General features: G+C 36.6%; 1 protein-coding gene across 10 annotated transcripts in view; it reads left to right on the forward strand.

Annotated features, from left to right (window-relative positions):
• Window positions 1-23,754, forward strand: part of map2 (microtubule-associated protein 2) — a 165,080-nt gene that overhangs the window by 132,157 nt on the left and 9,169 nt on the right. For 8 of the 10 annotated variants that reach the window (XM_059342262.1, XM_059342259.1, XM_059342263.1 and 5 more), the window contains 5 exons: window positions 1,783-1,844; window positions 6,465-6,606; window positions 7,318-7,374; window positions 7,958-8,265; window positions 20,437-20,529. In XM_059342262.1, coding sequence (XP_059198245.1) covers window positions 1,783-1,844; window positions 6,465-6,606; window positions 7,318-7,374; window positions 7,958-8,265; window positions 20,437-20,529 — 662 coding nt within the window. The remainder of the gene's footprint in view (window positions 1-1,782; window positions 1,845-6,464; window positions 6,607-7,317; window positions 7,375-7,957; window positions 8,266-20,436; window positions 20,530-23,754) is intronic. The other 2 variants (XM_059342264.1, XM_059342265.1) reach the window with 1 other exon arrangement.

A 23,754-nucleotide genomic window follows, 5' to 3' on the forward strand; every position in this document is an offset into this window, starting at 1 on the left:
AAATATTCTTGCATTAATAACAACTAAATGCTAGAGCCATCATCTTGACATAATGATATGCATAACCAGCAAAGTCAGACTAAAAACTGGTGAACTTTTCTTGATATAAGCTACAAAGATTTTTATCTGTATGTAGAATATTTTTCTTGAAATGTTTGAAATAAGGCAAAAGCTGTGAAATCTTTATATCAAACAAGTGAAACAGTCTAAAATAAAAAACTATCTTTTCAGACAAAAAATAAGCATATATCCCCTTTAATCTAAGATATTTCATCTTACTTAGAGTTCAGTTTTTGCAGTGTTGCTTTGCTTGTTTAAGTTTTTGGCTTTTGTCATGTGTGTGTTTCTTTGTTTTTGATCACAATAAAAGAAATGACGACTATATATGTTCCATTTGCCTTCATTTGTTTTTGTGCACATCCTCTTTGTTTGTTTGTTTTTTTGTTAAAACTTAACACCGAGCTGAAAGCATCATTTCACCCAACACTTTCCAAGTTCACTTCTGCATCACTACTGCAAAAAAATGAAGAAAAACCAAGATTTTCAGTTGGTGTTAAGATAATTTTAAAATGCATTCTTCTAAGCGAACTATTTTATTTTTTGCATGTATGAGTGATGATTTCTGTATGATTTTACTTTTAAATGTGACCAGCAATGGCTTGTTTTAAGATTTACTAGGATTTAAGATAAGTCAAAACAATTGATATTATTTATATTAATTGTGTTTTTTTTTTTGTTAAAACAGTATTAAAGTTAAACCACAAAAAATGTTTTGCGGTTGAATTTTTTGCAGTTGATTTTTTTGCGGTTTAATTTTCTGAGGTTTAATTTTTTGCAGTTGAATTTTTTTAGGTTAAATTTTTTGCAGTTGAATTTTTTAATGTTGAAAAACATTCAGATACATAATTTCAATGCATAAATATTCAGTGCTGGAAATTCAACGTCTTTTTTATTTCAAACTCAGACGACACAGATTTACTTCCGTATACTTTTTGCACAAAGGAAAAAAATAGTTATAACAAACAAGCAGCATTGGGTTTTACAGTGTGAGAACTAGGGTCATTTCCTCATAGACTTCTATGCAGTCAGACTTCATATTGGCTCCACTTTTCTATTTCTATCTCTTTGTCACATTAATGTACTAATATATTGTATAATTATTCCATATGATTATAAGGCTGTGTGATAATAATGGACAGGTTATTTAGTGTGAAAAACCTATAAAACTTTTCTGACCTCTCTGGTCTTTTTACGAATTACGTACCCACTCGAGCTTTTTCAACCTATGGTTGCTAGGCAACTAGTAATCCCTGGTTTTGTTCTATGGACCTGGTGCTATAGAGACTCTGCTCCAGAGGCAGTTTGCACTTCATTTTTTCCCCTGACGGGCTAAATTCTGTGTCACTGGTGATGAAAGCTCAGTACACTGCTGCATTGCCCCAATTAGATTATTTTCCAGGGTTGCCTTACATAATACAAAATCCCCCATTCCGTGTGATATCTTGCCAAATCTTTGCAGAACAGAGCTCTCAAGGGGGGCAGCAACCTAATGCACACAACACTCAATTTGTCATATAGCTTACCATGACAGGTTTGGGAATAAAGTTGTATTTTTGTGCGTCTTTAGGATAGAAAAATGACAATAATCCTTCAAAGTGGGACATTTAAAAGGTTTAAAAGGTTCTCGTTTCTTCCCTTTCAGGGCGTGAAGGTCATGTTCTCTCTCTCTGTGCTCTAATATTCCAGTAATTTTTTGTTTTTTTTTGTCTCTCTCTCTGTCAGAGGCGATCCCAGACAGCCGTCAGCCTCTCAGTGTTGCCAGACAGTCTCGTGACAGAGCATCGGTGAGTATCTGACCTCTGGCTCCCAAAACCACTCAGAGAAATACAGTTTGGAAGCTTTACGGGCAAAAAACAGCCTGAATCACCAAGAAGGTTTGCAGGATTGAAGTCGGGCAATTCAATAAACGTCAGTCAGGACAGACTGACACCTAAATGTTCTCCTGCAGAGCTGCAACTGATTGCTCCATCTCCTAAAAACTGGACGTTCCAACATTACCAACATTAGCTTTCACTCGTCTTTTTTCTTTTCCTTATTTGGTGTAAAGAGTTTTAGATCTGACCAAGGTTATAATAGTTTTGGATTTTTCATCAGTTCGTTGTAAATTTTTGTTTTCAAATTCAGTTAGTTTAAATCAGTTTTTAGAGTGAGTTTGCTAGTTTTAGTTTAGTTTTTAGGTCAAATATATTTAGTATAAAATGATAGAACTGGATGGAACCCTCTTATATGTTATATTTGCAACCTTTGTTCACATTTGAAACATTTACAATTCTTTATTGAGCATGATAGTGTTTTGAAAGTGAAAAAAAATTCAAAATCACATTTTATGTTGACTAAAGGACCAAAAAAAGACACAAAATGACAAAAAAAAAGACACAAAAAGACTATAAAAGACACAAAATGAGAAGACAGAATGACCAAAAAAACACAGAGGACACAAAATGACAAAAAAAAAAGACACAAAATGACCAAAAAAGACACATAAAGGACACAAAAAAAGACACAAAATCACTAACAAAGACTTGAAAAGGTTTCAAGAATGGACAAAATAGCCCTATAAGACTCCATAGAGTTAAATATAAATAAGATAAACAATCAAAATATGCTAATGACTGGGTTCGACCCAACCTACTAATGACAATACAGAACTTCAATAAGACCTTTTGGTATTAGTTGATTAAATCATGGCAGTGGAATCACCAAATAACTGTTAAATTAGTAATATGAAACTAATAAACAAGTTGCCTCATGCATTAACAACATTAGCTTCACTTGTCTTTTTCTTTTCCTTTTGGTGTAAAGAGTTTTATATTCTGACGGGTTGGTAAACATGAGCATTACTGCACAATAAAGACCAAACAGAGTTCAGATCTTGACCTGTCTGTCTTGTGCATTGGTGGCAATTTCTTGGGTTCCTGCTGAAAATGTAAATATTACTGCAAGACAGGTGGATATTATTCATATGATTGATTTTATTGATATATACACCTCATTGTTAACTGTCAAATAATTCATATAATGCTCCTTCCCCTCTTAAATTTGCAACATCCATGAGTGTGTCAAATACACAGTGTTGATCCACAAATTATTTTTTATTATTATTCTGTTCGGCAACCCTTCATAATGTATTCTGACAGACAGGTTAACAAGTTTATCTCCACTTTAATCATAATTTTAGTAATAACTTAATATTATTAAGGCTGACACGTGAATTTAAAAACTGATCCTTTTTCTTCTCTGTCTTATACAGATTTATGTTATTCTATAAGTCAAAACCTTTGGTTCCTCCCCTCCAGATGATTTTTAGATTGTGTATGCATGTATGTATATACATACTATCTTTTCTGTTTTTTGCAGTTTTATCCTTTTTAATCCTTGTTATAATTGGACTATTAAGCTTTAAGCCTGTAGCACTTTGACATTTCCTTTAATGTAAAGTGCATTATTATTATTATCCTTCTTCTTCTTCTTCTTCTTCTTCTTCTTCTTCTTATTATTATTATTATTATTATTATTATTATTATTATTATTATGAGGCGGCTTTAAATAGAAAGTAGAAACAATGTAAAGCTGTTGTTTATATATTTTGCATGCTTCTGAATCCTTTATTTCACTAAAAAGATGTTTAAAAAAGGAATAAATCTTTACCTCCTGCTAGTAGTATGAAACTAATACACAAGTTGCCTCGTGCATCTTAAGTGCAGACTCTAAAACAATAAACACCACATTAATTAGGCAGGAGAACTATCATTAGAATTATTGTATATTTGCTATTGTGACTCCCAGAGCAACCTAATCATCCATCCAGATGAACACATGACATACTGTCTGTCTGTCTAATCCCTGCATGAATAACACTACATTACATTTCTGTCTTCTGTGTTTTAGGAGAAAAAAACAATGTTGGTGGCTTTGCTTTTTGTAAAACGTTTGCTATTGTTGCCTTGTTTAAATGGGTTTTTGCACAAGTAGACAGGGCTGCTGATCCATTTAGAGCATTTCTCTTTTTTTCACTGAGTGGGTGTCGGATCACCCTGTGACATTTCTCCAGTGGCTGTGGTCGTGACTCCATTTTACTCCTCCACCATGGTAATGACAGTTATTGTGTCTAAAATAACACAGTTTCTGCATTTCTTAAATGTCATGTCATTACAGTATACTGTAAGTATGTTCTGTCACTCCGAGCCCACATTATATTTCACTTATGATTTACACAATCTATTCTGGGTCTGTTACCATGGTCTGCAGGGGAACATGGAATCATGCACTGCAAGAAAAGGTGTTTAGTCTAAAAACAAGATTAAAACAGTAAATCTGAGGGAAATGATCTTGCTGCATGGACAGATAATTTACCTTGACAAGATTTCTTGAATTAAGATTATTAAATGGCCATTTGAAAAGATACAAATTGACCAAAAAAGGCACAAAATGACCAAAAAAGACATATAATGACCATTAAAAAGACACAAATTGACAAAAAAGACACAAAATGATCGAAAAAGACACAAAATGATCAAAAAAGACGCAAAATGACCAAAAAAGACACAAAATGACCAAAACAGACATACAATGACCATTATAAAGACACAAATTGACAAAAAAGACACAAAATGATCGAAAAAGACACAAATTGACCAAAAAAGACACAAATTGACCAAAAAAGACACAAAATGACCAAAAAAGACATAAAATTACCAAAAATATATTTAAAATGACCACTTAAAAGACACAAATTGACAAAAAAAGACACAAATTGACCAAAAAAGACACAAAATTACCAAAAAAAGACACAAAATGACAAAAAAAAAGACATATAATTGTCATTAAAAAGCCACAAATTGACAAAAAAGACACAAATTGACCAAAAAAGACACAAAATGATCAAAAACACACAAAATTACCAAAAATATATGTTAAAAAAGGACACCTTAAAAGACACAATTTGACAAAAAAGACACAAAATGAACAAAAATATATGTAAAAATGACAGAGTGACCTGACAATTATTTGTTTCTTACCAAGATAAAAAAAAAACCTTTAGATTTAGTAATGTTAGATAATCTATCTTGTTTCAAGAGTTAATTTCTTATTTTAAGTGTTCAACATGCTTATTTCTAGATTTAATAATCTTAATTCAAGAAATCTTGTCAAGGTAAATTATCTGTCCATGCAGCAAGATCATTTCCCTCAGATTTACTGTTTTATCTGGTTTTTAGACACACCTTTTTTTTTGCAGTGTGCATGACTGTGCTGAAAAATATTCCTCAAATTCTTGTTTTTTCACACCAGTTTCTCCACTGACATGTTTGCAATGAATGTGCATGTCTGTTATCGTTAAATTTTGTTTTCACAAGATCTGATGTTTATATTATCTCATTCATCATCCCACAATGGATACATCATGAGATCTTGATCATGCATGTTTAAGTTGTTTTCATCACTTCTTCTATCACCCTGTGTTCTGTGTTTTGGTGCCATGCTCCTCACCCTCTGGGCCTCATCGTTGTCCATCTCAGTGCCATGCTCATCGTTTAACAAAGATCCCCACCTCCGTATCCAGAGCGGCTTCCTCTTTAGATACACCTCGTCCGTCCTCAGCAGAGCCTCACTGCTCCCCAGTATTACACAGACTTATAGACAAGGTAGGTGAGCAGCGTTGTAGCTGCAGGAGCTCCAGAAAGAACATAAAAAATGGCTTCATTTTGCAGCATTTCCCACCTAAACCAGCTGTTTTAACCCATAAGAACCCATGGTGACACCCGTGTAACAAACACTTTAAATCTTCTAGAATCTGCCATATTCAGCTTTATGCTTCATGCAGGGTAACATGACATCCTGCACTGCAAAAAAGGTGTGTCTTAAAAGAAGATAAAACAGTAAATCTGAGGGGAAAAGATCTTGCTGCATGGACAGATAATTAATAATATTGATTATTGATAAATAACCTTGACAAGATTTCTTAAATTAAGATTATTAAATGACCATTTAAAAAGACACAAATTGACAAAAAAGACAAAAATTGACCAAAAAAGACACAAATTGACCAAAAAAGACACAAAATGATCAAAAAAGACACAAATTGACCAAAGATATATGTAAAAGTAACCACTTAAAAGACATAAATTGACAAAAAAGACACAAATTGACCAAAAAAGACACAAAATGACCAAAAAAGACACAAATTCACCAAATGAATGCTTCACCTTTTTAAAGGTTTTACATTTTAAAATTAAAAAAATATCATAAACATAAATACCATAAACGCCCAATATAACTATCCCCCATAATTTTCCTTTAAAGATAAACAGGTCTGGGTTCTTATGGGTTAACTTTTATTGAAGATAAATCATAGCTTCAGCAGCCTAAAGATCTGCTTCTTGTCCCTGGTGCTTGTGTCCCAACAGGACGGGGGGTCTTGGAGTCCTGAGAAGAGGTCCTCGGTGCCGCGACATGCCTCCATCCTGAGTCGTCGCCCGTACCACGACCACGAGGAGAGCTCCACCTCCATCACCAGCTCCGGCTCCACGGCTCCTCGCAGACCCACAAGTAGGCTTAAAAACCCTGTATCAGGCGAAGAACCGTATTTGGTAACTTCAGTGGATATCAAAATGGGGTCCCCATGTCTCTCTGTGAGGTCATAGAACCACATGGATTTCAGTCGTAGAACCACATGGATTTCAGTCGTAGAACCACATGGATTTCAGTCGTAGAACCACATGGATTTTAGTCGTAGAACCACATGTATTTTAGTCGTAGAACCACATGGATTTTAGTCATAGAACCACATGTATTTTAGTCATAGAACCACATGGATTTTAGTCAAAGAACCACATGGATTTCAGTTGTAGAACCACATGGATTTTAGTCGTAGAACCACATCTTCCAGCTAATCAGCAAAGATCAGGCTACCAATCAGTGTGATAATAATATAATAATATTATCTTTATTGATCTTGACCTCCAATGTAAAAATGAAAAATTGTAATATTTCGAGAAAAAAAGTTGCAGATTTGTTTACAGTAGTTTGTTTTATGAATTGTATCTAACTAGTCTTTTAACATGCAGAAAGATACTGTTCATCATCTCTATGTTCCTCTGTGTCAAAGTGTTTCTGATGTTTGTATTTACAACTTGTCCTGATTGCAGATTAAGGTGGATGAATCTAGAACTGGACTGATTCTCCTTTTCTTCTTTCTTTCTTCCCCTCATCATCCCGTTTTTCTAACTCTGAACCTTTTACTTTTGTTGCTTCCTGCAGCGTTTCGCACAGAGATGAGAGCAGAGTACAGGACAGGACGAGCCCCGAGCATGACAGGTAGACGGCTTGTTTCTTACTGAAATTAACTATTAATCCATATACTAGGCATAAACCTGCAGAATCTCAAGGCAAGACTTTGGTATTGTATTGTTCTGTCAGTGTTGGAAGAAGCATTCAGACCTCTTAGCTGACATCTATCTATCTATCTATCTATCTATCTATCTATCTATCTATCTATCTGACACAAAATGGCCAAAAAAGACACAAAATGAGAAGACAAAATAACAAAAGACACAAAATTACCAAAAAAGACACAACAAAGACACAAAATTACCAAAAAAGACACAAAATGATTAAAAAAAGACACAAAATGACAAAAAAAGACACAAAATGACAAAAAGGACACAAAATGAGAAGACAAAATAACAAAAAAAGACACAAAATGACAAAAAGGACACAAAATGACAAAAAATACACAAAATGAGAAGACAAAATAACAAAAAAAGACAACTAAAGACATGAAATGACCAAAAAAGGCTAAAAAAAAGACACAAAAAAGACACAAAATGACTAAAAAAATACACAAAATGAAAATCTATTTTAAAGCATTTCATCCTCGACCCTCCTTATATTCCACCAGTTGCAGAATCGGTGCGTTCCCGTTCGGCTCGTAGTGGCCACTCCACCCCTCGGACCCCCGGCTCCTCGGCCATCACCCCAGGGACCCCTCCCAGCTACTCATCGTCCTCCAGGACCCCCGGGACCCCGCGCTCCCTCAGCTTGATCTCCGGGGACAGGAAGGTGGCGGTGGTCCGCACCCCGCCCAAGTCCCCCGCAACCACACCCAAGCAGCTCCGCATCATCAACCAGCCGCTGCCGGACTTCAAGAACATCAGGTCCAAGATCGGCTCCATAGAGAACATCAAGTACCAGCCCAAAGGAGGACAGGTCAGGCTCTTCTCTATTTCTACTTGTTTCATGTGTTTCCTGAGAGATGGTGATTATTTGAACAGGTAACATACAGAAAAGAAACATAAATCAACCATCGCTTCTCTTGATATAAATGTAGATATCATCTGCATACAGAGAGACTTTGTGATTATCTCCTGCCAGACGGTACCCTAGAATCCTGTCCTTTAGCCTTGAATCAAAAGCAATAAAAACAACTGGAGACATCCTTGCCTTGTCTACGGTGGTCCTGAGAGCTCACAACGCTGCTACTTAAGAAAACACATGCAAATACACAAAACACAAGCAAATAAAGAAAACATCTTCACCAGTTTGACAACACAAGCGCAGCATTTAGAAAACGCTGCAAAGACCACAACACAACAGAAATGTTTCCAGAGGACACTTAAAAGTGATGCACACGTATGGACATGCTAACGTTAGCCGCGATAGCATGCTAACGTTAGCAGACGAACAATAGCATGTGATAGCATGCTATATATCACGTTATAACATGAAAATATAATTATCTTGAAATAACGTGATAATATCACAAGCGTGTCCAGACGTGTGCATCACTTTTAAGTGTCCTCTGGAAACACCTCTGTTGTGTTGTGGTCTATTTGCAGCTCTTTTTCTTATTGTTTTGTGTTGTGGTCTTTGCAGCGTTTTCTAAATGCTGCGCTTGTGTTGTCAAATTGATGAAGATGTTTTCTCAGTTTGCTTGTGTTTTGTGTATTTGCATGTGTTTCCTTAAGTTGCAGCGTTGAGAGCTCACAGGGCCACCGTACTTGTCTCCGATCTATGAAAAAAAATTTGTACAACATATATCATTGGTCATGCACCGAAACCAGCAACAAATGTCTTTGGACAAATTGTATTGTAACATGTGTTTTTGTCTAACATCTTCTGGCTTTTCCTTCCGTCTTAATATTAATGGCCCCTCTGTCCCACCTGCCCACATTCATTTTCTCTTTTTTTTGTAGTTTCTTAGCTACCTCTTTCCAATGTTAGCCCTTCATCCTGCAGACTCACTAATATAAAAGGAAGACGAGTTGAGAAACAATCGGAGCTGTGCAAGAAATGTTTTTTCCGCAAACCATTTGCATTGATTAAAACTTAGAAAGAAAGTAAAAAATATAGAAGTTTTCACAATAGTTTCTTAACTTACAATGCATAAAATCCTAGTGCAACAGCAAACAATGCAAAGTGTCCTAAGGCCTTAAAAATATATGAAGATTTAGGGAACTGGAACTCATTTAAAGAAATATTTTTGATACTAACATGATTAAAACCTGCAGTGCGTTTGTTTTTTCTTCCCCTGCTTTAAAACGTATGACTGGAGGTGAGCTTGCCCTCTGGGAGATCTCTCTTCAAGTCTTCCTGTGCAAATAAATTGGGACAGGCACGTTTTAAACAGGCACTGCACTATTCTTGAACAAGTACCAATCAGTTCAACAGCAGTAAATCAGTTCTGGGCCAACAGACACCAGACACCACAACACTGCTATGCTGCAAAACACACAGAGCTTTCCCTGGCGGCATTGGTTTAATGAGTATTGCATGAACCTTGTTTTAAGTCCTTTTTAAAGGCTTTTTAAGTCCTACACTCCAGCTTTAAGTAATGGCATACATGATAACCAACACTCAACTCTGTAGTTCCTTGCTGTTTTTAGCTTATTGAGTGTGCTTGAAAAAGCACACTATATACAATTCACCGGGCTTAATTGTATTATTCTTCTGTCTCTTCTTTGTTTTTTTCGGTTGTCTACTCCCCTGGAGTTTTGGTTGCACATACACTAAAAAGGTATCAATTCAACCGGCTTGGTAATGACAAGTGTGCTATGACTTTTTTTAAGGGTTTCAGCAAACGGTTTTCAAATTATTCAGCAAAAACACACCAAAAAAATCCCCCCAATGTTATCCTATGGAGAGGCTAGAGTGGATGACATCATCGCTAGAGTGCTAAGTGAAGTCGGTTCAATGATAGGAGCTCCGGTTTGGACAAAAATGCTTTCTGTTCGAGGGGAACTATCAGCTGTTTTTCTCTTGTCAAATCGCACAGGAGCAGCTGCGGTTGATTGCTCTTTTCTGATTGGTTGCCGCCACCTGGCCCTGGTTGCTTGGCTACCAAAGCCTTGATCTGTCACATACCTAAGCAACAGTAGAGATAATATACTGTAACACGGGCCAGAGTCAAGCACACTCAAAACTTCTTTAGAAATTTCTAGTTTCAGTTCTTTCTTCTGATTCACCAGGATATGACTGTCATTAACTTGCATTGTAGTGAAATCCGTGTCAGTTTCACGGAAATTTGAGTGATTCCGTGGCTATACCACAGATTTTGAGTAAAGCAAATCCGTGGCTATTTCACGGATTCCTGTGAGACCAGGTTCATAAAGAGACAGAGTTTTTATAGAATGATTTGGCAATAATTCTCAAATTCTCATGTAGAAAGTAGAAGAATCAGACCTCTATGTCAGATACGGTATATACTGTAGTTATGTCTTACCCCTACATTTTACAATTCTGAGGCCCCAGATTTAAAAAGAAGTTGATAGTGACCTGTCTGTGACAGCTCAGCGAGTGTCGCAGCTATGAGCAGTATTTGTCCCAGCAGCTCTGTGAACCGAGGACAGGACTAACCCTTCAGCTAGCAGAAATCTGCATTTCAAATCGTGTTCTCTAGTGCTGCACAGAATCCGCATTAGCAGGGTGTTTGGGAGCGTACAGCTTTACAGTTTGACAAATATTGTGTTGTAGCCTGAAACACAAAGTCAGCGCTGCAACAGGAAGAATAGTGATGAAAACAGCAGAGTGTCTGTAGCCATCAGCTCCTACAAGCCTCCACTGATGACCTGATTAGGAGTGGAAGCGTTCGGCTGACATCTTTATGACTTGCCAGGTCTCTGTGCAGCCGGACACTAAATAAGGAGGATCATGCTACAAATGCCTGCCTGTCATCTGCAAGAGGAACGGCTGTGGAGTTGATACGTTTTAGTATCAATACTTTTTTGAGTATTGATACTTTTGACAAGCCTAGTCTTCATGTGTGCAGGCATGCATGCTGGGTATTAATTAGGTACTGTGCTATATCAGGTGTGGTGATATTGTTACTATGCAGGTGTATTACACGTTCTTTCAGAGTGGAGGCTATAAATAAGTGTCCGGCTGTGAAAGGAGGGTGACAGCCACCACTATACATTATTACAGTATCTGTAGTTGTGTGGCTGTGGAAGCAGTTGGCCAATAGTTGAGTTTAGGTCCTTAGTTTGTGTGCTTTAGAGCCCCAACAGGGCAGACAGATATTAGAAACTAACTGCTGATTGTAGCATTAAGCATTAAACAGAAGGAATATTGGACTTGCAATGTAGCGGAGCGGATAAGCTCATAATATATGGAAGGTTTTGTGCATTTCATGACTAAAGCATGAAACTTTCTCCATGGTTTCTATAGACCACACTGCAAAAAGGTGTGTCTAAAAACCAGATAAAAACAATAAATCTGAGGGAAATGATCTTGCTGCATGGACAGATAATTTACCTTGACAAGATTTCTTCAATTAACATTATTAAATCTAGAAATAAGCATGTTGAACACTTGCAAAAAAAAAAAAAAAAGAAATGAACTCTTAACCCAAGATAAATTATCTAACACTTCTAAATCTAAGTTTTTTTTTAACTTGGTAAGAACCAAATAATGTGCAGTGCATGAAGTTTATTTTCAGACATGGAGGCAAGTCAGATGTGACCTCTGGTACCAGGCAGAAGGCAACAAATTCAGGCTGTTAAATTTCGTTTCAGTTCCATCATTTTATAATAAATATATTTGAGCTTGTCTCCAGTTTTACTTGGTATATCATCATCAAACTGAAACTGGCCTCATGGAGTTTACAGCCAGAACTTTAGAGGTAAATTTACAGTAGGGCTCCACGCTGCTTTGTTTTCTAGTCTGGATGGAGTCAACAAGTCTGGATTATTTGGAGCTTCTGGAGACTCCAGAGGGTTAGTCAGAAGGCATATATTTTTCTGTCGGCAGTTTTTACTTAATGTTTTTTTCTCTGCGTGTGTGTGTGTGTGTGTCACCCCTGGGTGGAAGTAGGTGTCACCACTCAAGACATAAAACGATGATGGCAGCTTCTGTCTGAACACTGGGGTGACTGTCTGGTCAGAGCTTCTCTTTGGCCACAAGCCGACACAAAGTTAAAATTTAATCTGCCTCTCTCGGCCGTGGATTTATAGTCTTTGATGACATAACTTTTAACGTTTTATGAGCTCCAGAGAGAAGAAAGAACGTGTCTAGACGAACCTAAAAGCTTTTATTTGTGTCTGAAAAAGCCCAAAGTGACCAGAGTAGAATAGTTCATGTCCAGGTGAGGTGGTGATCCCTCTCCCAGGTGTGCTTTGATCTTTCTCTGATTCTCAAAGTGTATCGTGAAATGGGAATACAAAATTAATCTTGAAGATATTTAAGTTCCTGCACACACTGTTAGAAAAGTTTTAATAAAATAGCTGCTTCTTCGATTACATTTTTTCATTTTAACATCTATTTTTGGTCATTTTTGATCATTTTAACATCTATTTTGGGTCATTTTTGTGTCTTTTTTTATCATTTTTACATCTATTGTCATTTTGTGTCTTTCTTAGTCACTTTTACATCTATTTTTGTCATTTTGTGTCTTTTTTGATCATTTTAACATCTATTTTCTGGTCATTTTGTGTCTTTTTTGATCATTTTAACATCTATTTTCTGGTCATTTTTGTATCTTTTTTGATCATTTTTACATCTATTTTTGGTCATTTTGTGTCTTTTTTGATGATTTTAACATCTATTTTTGGTCATTTTGTGTCTTTTTTGATCATTTTAATATCTATTTTTGGTCAATTTGTGTCTATTTCAATAATTTTGTGTCCTTTTTTTGGTCATTTTTACATCTTCAGTCATGGAAACATTCTTGATAATAACCAAAATCATTATGAATAAAACCATGTTGTGTGTTCTGATATGAAACAGAGCAGATTACTACCTGAAACTTAACGATGGAGATGACAGAGTGCCATGAATCCAGTAAAACTCCTAGATTTACTAAAGACTCTCAGTTTTTAGTCTGGGACTGGGGAAATCTGTTGGCGTGAGCCCAACATCAGGGATGGTAGAATCTTCTCCAGCCATAGTGGGCTGTGTAATATTTTAGTTACCCATAAAACAGATTGTACATGACCCCCCCTGGCCTTTGGTGGTTCTGACCCTGGTCCCAGTAGTCCCAGTACTCCCAGCAGGCCTCTCTCCGCCCACTGACTGTCCACTGATTGTCCTCATAGAAGCACAAGGACCAAAAACCGCCACCAGAGTCCAAACACAAGGCGTCGTGGATCTGGAAGTCGGTGCTGCGCCTCATCTCGGCCACTCTGAGCCTGTCAGCAGCTCACAGTGTGACCTGGACCCAAGACCTGCTGGTACCAGCACCGTTAATCTGCCCCGTCTGCTTTATAGGGACACTAAAACAATTAAAAAACCCTTTACAGTGTTTAACTTTCATCAATTAATACAGTTAATACATTTGAGAGACTGATTACATTTACATTTTAATGAGGCATTAATAAAGTTTAAAAAACTATTAAATGAAATAATTGAATTTACCAATTAGCACTTCTGTTAACTTTTCTTTTTACACGATTAACTGATATTTGAATTTTGAATATTTAATGAAGTCAAACCCACAGAGCAGCAGGAGCTGTTTGGAGCCAATCAGAGCTCTTGTTCTGAGGGTTCAACTTAGTTTTTAGTTTTTAGGTGCCTGTATCTCTAAATTAAAGAGGTCTTTCTTTAAATGAAACACTAATTTAGTTGTAATTACGGTGTCCCTGAGAGCTCACAGCACTGCAACTTAAGAAAACACATGCAAATACAAAAAAAACAAGCAAACTGAGAAAACATCTTCCTCAATCTGACAACACAAGAGCAGAATTAAGAAAACGTGCTGCAAAGACCACAACACAACAGAAGTGTTTCCAGAGGACTCTTAAAAGTGATGCACATGTCTGGACACGCTTGCATCATGATAATAATATTTTAATGTTATAACGTGATATATAGCGTTAGCCCGCTAGCATGTATCAATCACATTGCAGTTAAACAAATCAAATAAATGAATGATACACGTTTTAGTTGGTCTCTCTCAATGGCACCAAGGTGGTCTTGGTCTTGCTAGCCTGCTAACATTAGCATGCTATCGATCGCCGGCTAATGTTAGCACGCTATCGATCGTCGACTAACTATAACATGATATTGATTGGCCGTTAACGTTAGCACGATATGATTGTTATAACGTTATAACATTATAACGTGTGTCCTCTGGAAAAACTTCTGTTGTGTTGTGGTCTATTTGCAGCTCTTTTTCTTATTGTGTTATGTTAAATGCTGCGTCAACCTAATTGAAATGCTATGATATGAATGACTTCAGATCAATGTATTATAGGGGTTACCTGTAAGACATTAGGACTGGATATGAGCAGGCAGATACACAGATAAAGGAGAAAAAAGATGGATAATGTAATGGAACATTTTGACTAGATTCTCCATCAGTGTCCTCTGTAGTTTCTCCTCCCAGTGATTCAGTGTTCTGACAGCATTCATTCCCATCTACAATATAAGAGACACAAACTATCTCTGTATTTCTCCATAGAATCATATTTTAAACAAGAAGCTGGACTTCAGTCACGTACTGACAAAATTCAGCTCCAAGGATAATCTGAAGCTCTCTCCCAATGGAAACACTGTATGTACTCTATGTAGTTCTCCTCCCTGTTCAACCTTTGGTGGAAAAGAAATGTGAAGACCGTGATGTAATTCTAGTTTATTAGTCCACCAAGTCCAGTTTAGTGACAATGATGCAACCAGTGGTGGAAGAAGTATTCAGATCCCTTAATGAAAGTACTAATACCACACTGTGAAATTACTCCACTACAAATAAAAGTCCTGCATTCAAAACTTACTGAAGTAAAAGTACAAAAGTATCAGCATCAAAATGTACTTAAAGTATCAAAAATAAAAGTACTCGCCACACTCTAAAAATATTATTACTAAATATATTATTGTATTAATATTAGGATGCATATATGTGAGAAGCATTTAATTTCCTCAAGTTATGGCTCATTTTAACTACTTAATATACTGTTATGAGGTTTAATAAATAAAATAAAAACAAGTCGAATCACTTTAAATGTATTTATGTTCAATCTTGACCTGAAAAGTAACTAAAGCTGTAAAAACTAAATGTAGTGGAGTAGAAAGTACAATAATAGCCTCAAAATGTGGTGGAGTAGAATTATAAAGTTACATCAAATAGAAATACTCAAGTAAAGTACAAGAACCTCAAAATTGTACTTAAGTACAGTACTTGAGTAAATGTACTTAGTTACATTCCACCACTGAATGCAACAAGTAGCTTTTTGTTGTGCAGATCAGGATACATGATTAGCGTTGTGGTCTAGTATCATTATTGTACTATAGTACATTAGTTAACCTCTGACCCCGACTCCCTATTATTCCAGCTCCCCTTGACTCTCACCCTCAAACCTTAAGATCCTTTTCACAACCTGTGTGGAGTAAACCAAAGTCACTTCTCAAGCTCAGCTTCACTATTGATCTATTGACATCCAGACTAGAAGACAAAGCAGCGTACTGTAAATGTACCTCTGAAGTTCTGGCTGTAAACTCCTTTATTGAGCATGATGGTGTTTTGAAAGTTAAAAAAAAAGATTCTAAAAAAAATTCTAGGACTAAAAAAGACACAAAATGACTAAAAAAAGACACAAAATGACTACAAAAAGACACAAAATGACTAAAAGAAGACACAAAATTACTACAAAAAGATACAAAATGACAAAAAAAGACACAAAATGACCAAAAGAAGACACAAAATGACTAAAAAAAGACACAAAATGACAAAAAAAGACACGAAAAAGACTAAAAAAAAGACACAAAATTACTAAAAGGAGACACGAAATTACTAAAAAAAGACAGAAAATGACCAAAATTGTTATGCTTTTGTTAAGTGGCGTTTACAGGCAGGATGAAAAGGATACAAAAATGGACAAAATAGCCCAAAAAGACTCCATAGAGTTAAACATTATATGTTACTTTTATACACATGAACAGCTAATAAAAACACATGGTAGCAACTGGTGTGACAGTGCTGGTTTTAGCCACCTTCTCGCTGTGAGAGCGGTGCCATAAAACCCAAAATAACCCAACAGTCTGGCACCAGAGGCAGCCTCATGGTCTCAGGAAGCCAGATGACCAAAACCATATGCTGGCAAACGTCTGCTGAGCTCAGATGTCCTGGAGCAAGGCACTTTATATCTCACCAGCCAGGCCTGCCAGCAGGCTAAATAAGAGGAGAATATGGCTGCAATCATTCCCCATATAATCCTTTTATACTAAACATATTGGGTCTTGTGCTTTGGCAAACCCTCATTAACAGCTTTAGGCTTTGAAACCAGTTTAATGTGGAGGCCACATTGTTTAATTTCAACTTCAGGGTTCGTCTTATGATGCCATGGGGCCAAAAAACTTGCATTGTGAAAGAGGTGTATGTAAGTTATGATATAGGTGTTTTTTAGGTACATCAAAATCCCAGTAAAACATTAACAGGATCATCTCAATACATTAGAATATGATGGAAAGTCCATTTCTAGTAGTTTAAGGGCGTTTTCACACCTGAAAGTCTGAACCAAGGTCCGTGTTCTGTTCCATTGTCTACATTTGGTCCTGTTGGTTTTGGTTTCACACTGCAAAAGGAATAACGGACTTTACAAGACAAAAAAACGACATAGATTACCAAAAAAAGACACAAAATTACCAAAAAAAGACACAAAATTACCAAAAAAGTAATTAAAGGGACCTTCCACACACAACACAGTAAAGTGCCATTCATATAAAACTCACATTAAACTTTCATATCAAGGTGGGGGCCACAAAATATCATCACGAGGGCCACAATTGGCCCACGGGCCGCAAGTTTGAGACCCCTGCCCTAAAGGAAACACGGCTTATGATATTCTAACTGATTGAGATGCATCTGTAAAGAGCCCTTATTTAAACCATTAAGTCCTAAAAGTTGTAAAGTCGACTAATATCCAAATCTCTCTGTTGTCTGTCTGTTTACTACACTTTATTATTAGGGCCGGGACTCGATTAAAAAAATTAATCTAAATAATTAGAAGCTTTGTAATTAATTAATCGAAATTAATCGCATTTTAATCGCATATAAATATTTGACCTGAGAACAGTGAGAAGTAATTTTTTTCACATGGATTTTTAGTATACCATTGAATAATGACTGCATACATAAGCTTAAGCAACAAAAATATTGTTTATTTTTGTTCAAGTCCAACAAACCAGTGCAATTTTTGCCATTAAGTGTAGCAGTAGCATATTTATAAATATAGTACATTATACACATATACATTATACATCATAAATGCAGGTAGCCTATAGGTAGGTAGACCTTCTGTAAACTAGAATACTTTGTTTTTTGAAGTAAAACACAATCCACGCTAGCTAGCACACTAGCCGCTAGCTGCTATATGTTTAGCATTGAGGTGATACTTGAGGCTGGATGTGAATTCCTTGTTGCCTAGCAACACAACCATGCTCTTATGGACGCTTCCATCCGTTGGTTTTTAGTAACTAAATGTCCCATCATCCACGGGGCCAACCAAAGGTCTCATCAGCTTCTTCCTTCATGTTCACTGTGGTTTGTTGTTGTCTCAACTCATCAACGCTAGTTGGTGCTCCAGTATAATCGGTCCGCCTGAAACTCATCCAGTGAGAAACGTTCCGCGGTGCAAAAATAAGTGCGATTAAAATGCGTCAATTTTTTTAACGCGTTCATTTTTGTGTAATTAATGAATCTTAATCAACACGTTAAAGTCCCGGCCCTATTTATTATATATGCCTATTTACTTGTACTGTCACTCTGTACTTTTGGTTTAATTTAGTATATTCTTATACGGGGCATTACCACGATGCTTTGGTTCTCTCAAGTCGACCTCCACATGGTTTCTCCTCTCCTCTCCTTTAGAGCAGCTATTCTCAACCTTGGGGTTCCGGCCCCAATTGGGGTCGTGAGATGCTTTCTGGGGGTCGCCAAATCATTTAGGAAGTCAGCTCTGTCTCCACTGTGTTAAAGTGTTAATGTGTTCATGTTCATTTTAGTCTTTTTGGTCTTTTTTATTTTGTCATTTTGTCTTTTTTGGTCATTTTGTGTCTTTTTTTTGTCATTGTTTGTCTTTTTATTGTCTTTTCTGGTCTTTTTGTGTCTTTTTTTTCTCCTCATTTTGTGGTCAATTTGTGTCTTTTTTGGTCATTTTGTGTCTTTTTTTGGCCATTTTGTGTCTTTTTTGGTCAATTTGTGTCTTTTTGTGGTCATTTTTGTTATTTTCTGGTCATTTTATGTCTTTTTTTTATCACTTTTTGTCATTTTCTGGTCAATTTGATTCTTTTTTGGGTCATTTTGTGTCTATTCTGACAAAAATATATAAATACACAGACAGAGAGATGTTTTAGTTGTTGTCTGCTTCATTATTTGTCCAAAATTCGTCGTATCAACTGAGTTTGTATGATCTAAACTGTGAGATTGTGTTCAGTGAGACAACATGCTGGTTAAATTGGGGGTCGCCACTCAAAAAGGTTGAGAACTACTGCTTTAGACCTCTATAGTCTTTCTCCACACAATGCATTGAATCTGTATGTATGTAAGTCTTTCTCCTACCCGGTGTTGTTCCCATTGCTTTTTCTGTGCTGCTGGGTTAAAATGTATTTATCGTTAGTACTGTACCAACTCTGCTGTGTCTGCATATCACTCCTGCTTTCTCTCCCTGCAGTTACAGAGAGCCATTAACCATTGCAGCAAACACATAATTTATCATCCACGCACCCTAAAACTAATGGTTTCATTTCCACTGCTTTTATTTTGCATTTACTTGAGTCAGGAAGTGCAAAACCATAAAGGAAACTCTGGCAGTTTATTCAAGTCGCTATGTTCTTGTGCAGTTTCCTGAGGGTTTCCTTTATGGACTCAAACAAAATAATTGCAGCAATATCTGGAAACTTCATAATACTTTGCACCCACGCCATTTATTACCTTACAATCCCCCCTGTGGCTAAAAGGCACTCTAACTAGTTCTGGCTCCAACTGGATTTGTTGCAGGGAAAATGCAACAAATCCAACAAATTTAATGTCTGGTACAACTAAAGGTACATTTGTTTGGACAAATATAATGATAATAACAAAAGTAGCTGATAAGAGTTTAATTTAAGAGCTGATATCTAGACATTTAACATGGTTTTCCTTCATAATAACCAAAATCATAATCAAGAAAACCATGGAAAATGTCTAGATATCAGCTCTTATATTAACCCATTTAAGGCGGGAAAGCATTACCGCATTTCGACCATTTAAACTGGGGGCGCTGTTGTGTTATTCTACCATTAAAGCTGGGAAAGCAGATACGTCGTTTTGTAGTATTTGTAGTTTTTTCCACCTATTTTCGGTCTCTTGGCCAATGAAATGCATCAGAATGGGAGTGGGAGTGTCGCAATGCAACTGGACTTTTCCAGAACTTTGAAATCATCACCAAGAAAAGACCCAAAATGACTAAAAAAGACACAAAATGACCAAAAAAAGAAACAAAATGACAAAAAAAAAACACAAAATTACCAAAAAAAGACATAAAAAGACACAAAACATGAGAATACATGTGGGAGTTTTGTAGTATTTGTAGTTTTTTTCCACCTATTTTTGGTCTCTTGGCCAATGAAATGCATCAGAATACATGTGGGAGTGTCGCAATGCAACATGGGACTTTTCCAGAACTTTGAAATCATCACCAAGAAAAGACACAAAATGACCAAAAATGACACAGAATTACCCCAAAAAGACACAAAATGACTAAAAAAAGACATGAAAAGACACAAAATGAGAATCATGTGGGAGGTTTTAATGGTAGAAATGCGGTAATGCTTTCTCGCCTTAAATAGGCTCAATGAGTTCAATGAATGCCCTATTAAGGGTTAACCAGTGGGAGGGTATGAGCTGTTTTAGAGACTTTTTAAAAAGGAAGCCCAAGTCTTCTCCCACCTTATTCCTCACCTCCGCCCCTGCAGGTTCTCATCCCCAGTGTTAAGCTGGACTATAGCCATGTTCAGTCTAGGTGTGGCTCCTTGGACAGGCGGGGCTACTCGGCAGGAGGTGGAAACGTGAGTCTTGTGCCGCAAGTCCATTGTCTCAGTGTTCCTGTCAGTGTTCTCTCTATGTGGTGTTGTGTTTTTTCAGTGTTTCATGTTTCTTTCCCACCTCGCTTTACACTCCACTGTGAACTCACTCATTAGGGCTCTAATGCAACACGGCATTCCCCCGGCGTGGTTTGTGTCCTGCGAGGGAGTCTGATTCTACGGCTGCATCCACACTAATAATATGTTTTAGTCTTTAAGTGCATAACTTTTGCTACATTTACACCTAATGTTCACACTCATTCTGCATTTCTGAACTCCTAAAATAGAGTTTTACACCTCCTTTACCACCTTATACTCTTGTTACTTACAGTAACACTTCTAACTTGTCGTCCGTCCAAGCAAAGAACTCTCTGGCCTGGTTGCCTTTGCATTATTTTCTGTATTTTTTATTTGCAGAGTAATGTTAGATAATCTGCTTCCTGTTTCGGCCACAATGCATGTAATATGTGTTTTAAGACGTGTTAATATGCACCAAAACTGTTTCTGAAACAGTGCTAAAAAGCTTTTGTGGACAGAGATCATTGAGTGTGCTTGTAGGACCACACAATATACTATCCATCTACCTTTTCTTCCGTTTTGGTTGCACATACACTAAAAAGGTATCAAATTGACCGGTTCGGCCATGACAAGTGTGCTGTGACTTTTCTAAGGCTTTCAGCAAACTTTTTTCAAATTATTCAGCAAAAACACAATAAATCGCCAATAAATCCCCTCAATGATACCCTATGGAGAGGCTAGAGCGGATGACATCATAGCTAGAGTGGAGAGGGAGAGAAAAATTTTGTCTAAAAATACATTTGGAAACTGCGCTCAAGACGGCAGATACCACTCTACAGAAATAATTATAGTTTTAAATATAATATAGTTTGGGCGTAGGACACGCAGATGATCCACCAACACCACCCACAGCCTCATAGACTGCCGTGGTAAAAAGGCGGGAACATTTCTGGAGGAAAGCAGAGGTACCAGTTTCTTCTGATCACTCTAAAGAGACAATTTCTTAATTTTTCTTCATAAAACACATATGTAGACGTTCAGGAAGAACTGAGGGTGCTCAAAGCGAAGACGGTTAAATGATAGGAGCTACGGTTTGGACAAAAAAGCTTTCCGTTCGAGGGGAACTTTTAGCTGTTTTTTTCTCTCTCTCTCTTAGTGGTGTCAAATGTCACAGGAGCAGCTGCGGTTGATTGCTCTGCTCTGATTGGTGGACGCCACCTGGCCCTGGTTACGGGCCAGAGTCAAGCACACTCGAAATTTCTTTAGAAATGTTCTAGTTTTAGTTTTAAAAATCTGTTTTAAAAAGGAAAACATATCAGTGAGGATGTAGCCTAAAGGCTGAGCACCTTTTATTCATTTTTATTATATATTAGTCAGTAAAAAGGCGATCTAAGTGCATAGAAACAGACTCATGCTAGCATCTGTTATCCACAGCAGCCAGTGCAGGAAGAACTGAGTAATGCTCATCAAACTATGCTTATGCAGGTTGATAATAACAGAAGACAATTAAAATGTCTTTCTTGACTTTACATCACGTCCCTCAGGCCAGTCTACTCTCATTAAAGCTCTTAAATCTCTTTCTGTTACTAGGGCAACAGAGACATTTTCCATCCTTTATTCTATCCTCTATCCAAGAAGTTATTTTTTTACCCAGGGCATTACATGTTTAACTACAATGTGGCTGAGATGAACTATATAATGTGGCACTGTAAATTCATGTCTTTTTCTAAAACTATGTTTCATAGTGGTGTGATTAAAAGTCATCATAAGAAAAATGTTTGTAGAAAGTTGACAATTTTTTAAAAAAGCAACTTTTTTGTTCCCAGATTTGCTGTGACGAAGTGGTTCCTGTGTGAATCATTGTGATTCAAAATTATGTATAAATATACACAGAAAACATGATAAACACTTGTCTTTCAATATGTAAAAATCACAAATTTAGGTTAAAGAGGTGGCTGATGTTGGTGACATGTTTTGGCCAGTGAGTTTAGCCAAAATTTAAATAATGAATAAAGAGAAGATGCTAAGATTTGACAGATTTTAGCAGTTACCAAACTTGCTAACCCCAAAAACAAAAAGTCAAAGCATCTGAGCTGTATTATTTCTCTTATATTACCTTTAAAAACATAACAGAAAAGGAGGTAATGATGAATATTTTTCTATGAAACTATATAGTGAAAAACTTATGTCTCAGGATAATCACACAGCTCTGTGGTCAAGAGTCTTATCAACAGGAAAAATATTTAATATCAATTCATAATGAGTGGCAAAAACACTTTTTCAGACAGTCAGCTGTCAAGGGTGAGTGTCACAGACGGATTTCTAATATTTGGAAGACTTAAAAAAAATCCTAATTTGTTGGTGGTCTCTACTTTCCACACATTGTTCTGTACATGCTTAAACTCAGAGATTACATCAACTCTTCTCACGCTTTTTAGGGGCATTAAAGAACTTCATCAGTTCTCTTTATCAACTCAGAATAGCTGGATATCATATTACACCATTAATGGGTAATTAAGCTCTAGTTACCACTTATTAGAACTGACAAGGTGTAAAATTACCACAAGCAGCTGAAGCAGATCTTAATATTTTATCGTGAAGGTCTATATTTAATGTTAAATTTGAGCTTGATACACCCAACTGGACCTTTATCATCCTCTGTAGGGCAAAATCAACTCATACTCTGGTAGTTTTTTAATATAATTCATGCAAAAGAAAAGTCCTCAAATGTCTGTAAATAATGTCAACTGATGTATTAAAATCCATCCATCCGTCCATTCTCGTCCGCTTATCCGGGGCCGGGTCGCGGGGGCAGCAGGCTAAGCATATAGCAGTTTAAAAATGCATAACATATGATTTGACAAACACACAGAATTTCACCAACAGTTACAGTCTCTGTACAGGAAAGCTGCTTGATTTAGAAAGGAAAAGCTCTGATTTAGGAAATCCCACTGCACCATTTGGAACAAAACAGGAAATCATGAGACCGTATGCACGAACATTAGGTATAATAGTACCAGAATTAGAATACAGCGCGGTTGCTGTTCAGACCAGGTCCTGTTTGTGTATCTTGAGAATTATATCTGTTTTTTGATACTTGTTATTAAGTCATTAAACAGGGCTGTCTTTCTAAGAAACTCTTGTCGTCTATTAAGAAAATGCTTAGTTTTAGTTTAGTTTTTATTAGTTTTA

Source organism: Centropristis striata, chromosome 10 (genome assembly GCF_030273125.1).
Source record: "Centropristis striata isolate RG_2023a ecotype Rhode Island chromosome 10, C.striata_1.0, whole genome shotgun sequence".
In the NCBI taxonomy this organism is placed as follows: Eukaryota; Metazoa; Chordata; class Actinopteri; order Perciformes; family Serranidae; genus Centropristis; species Centropristis striata.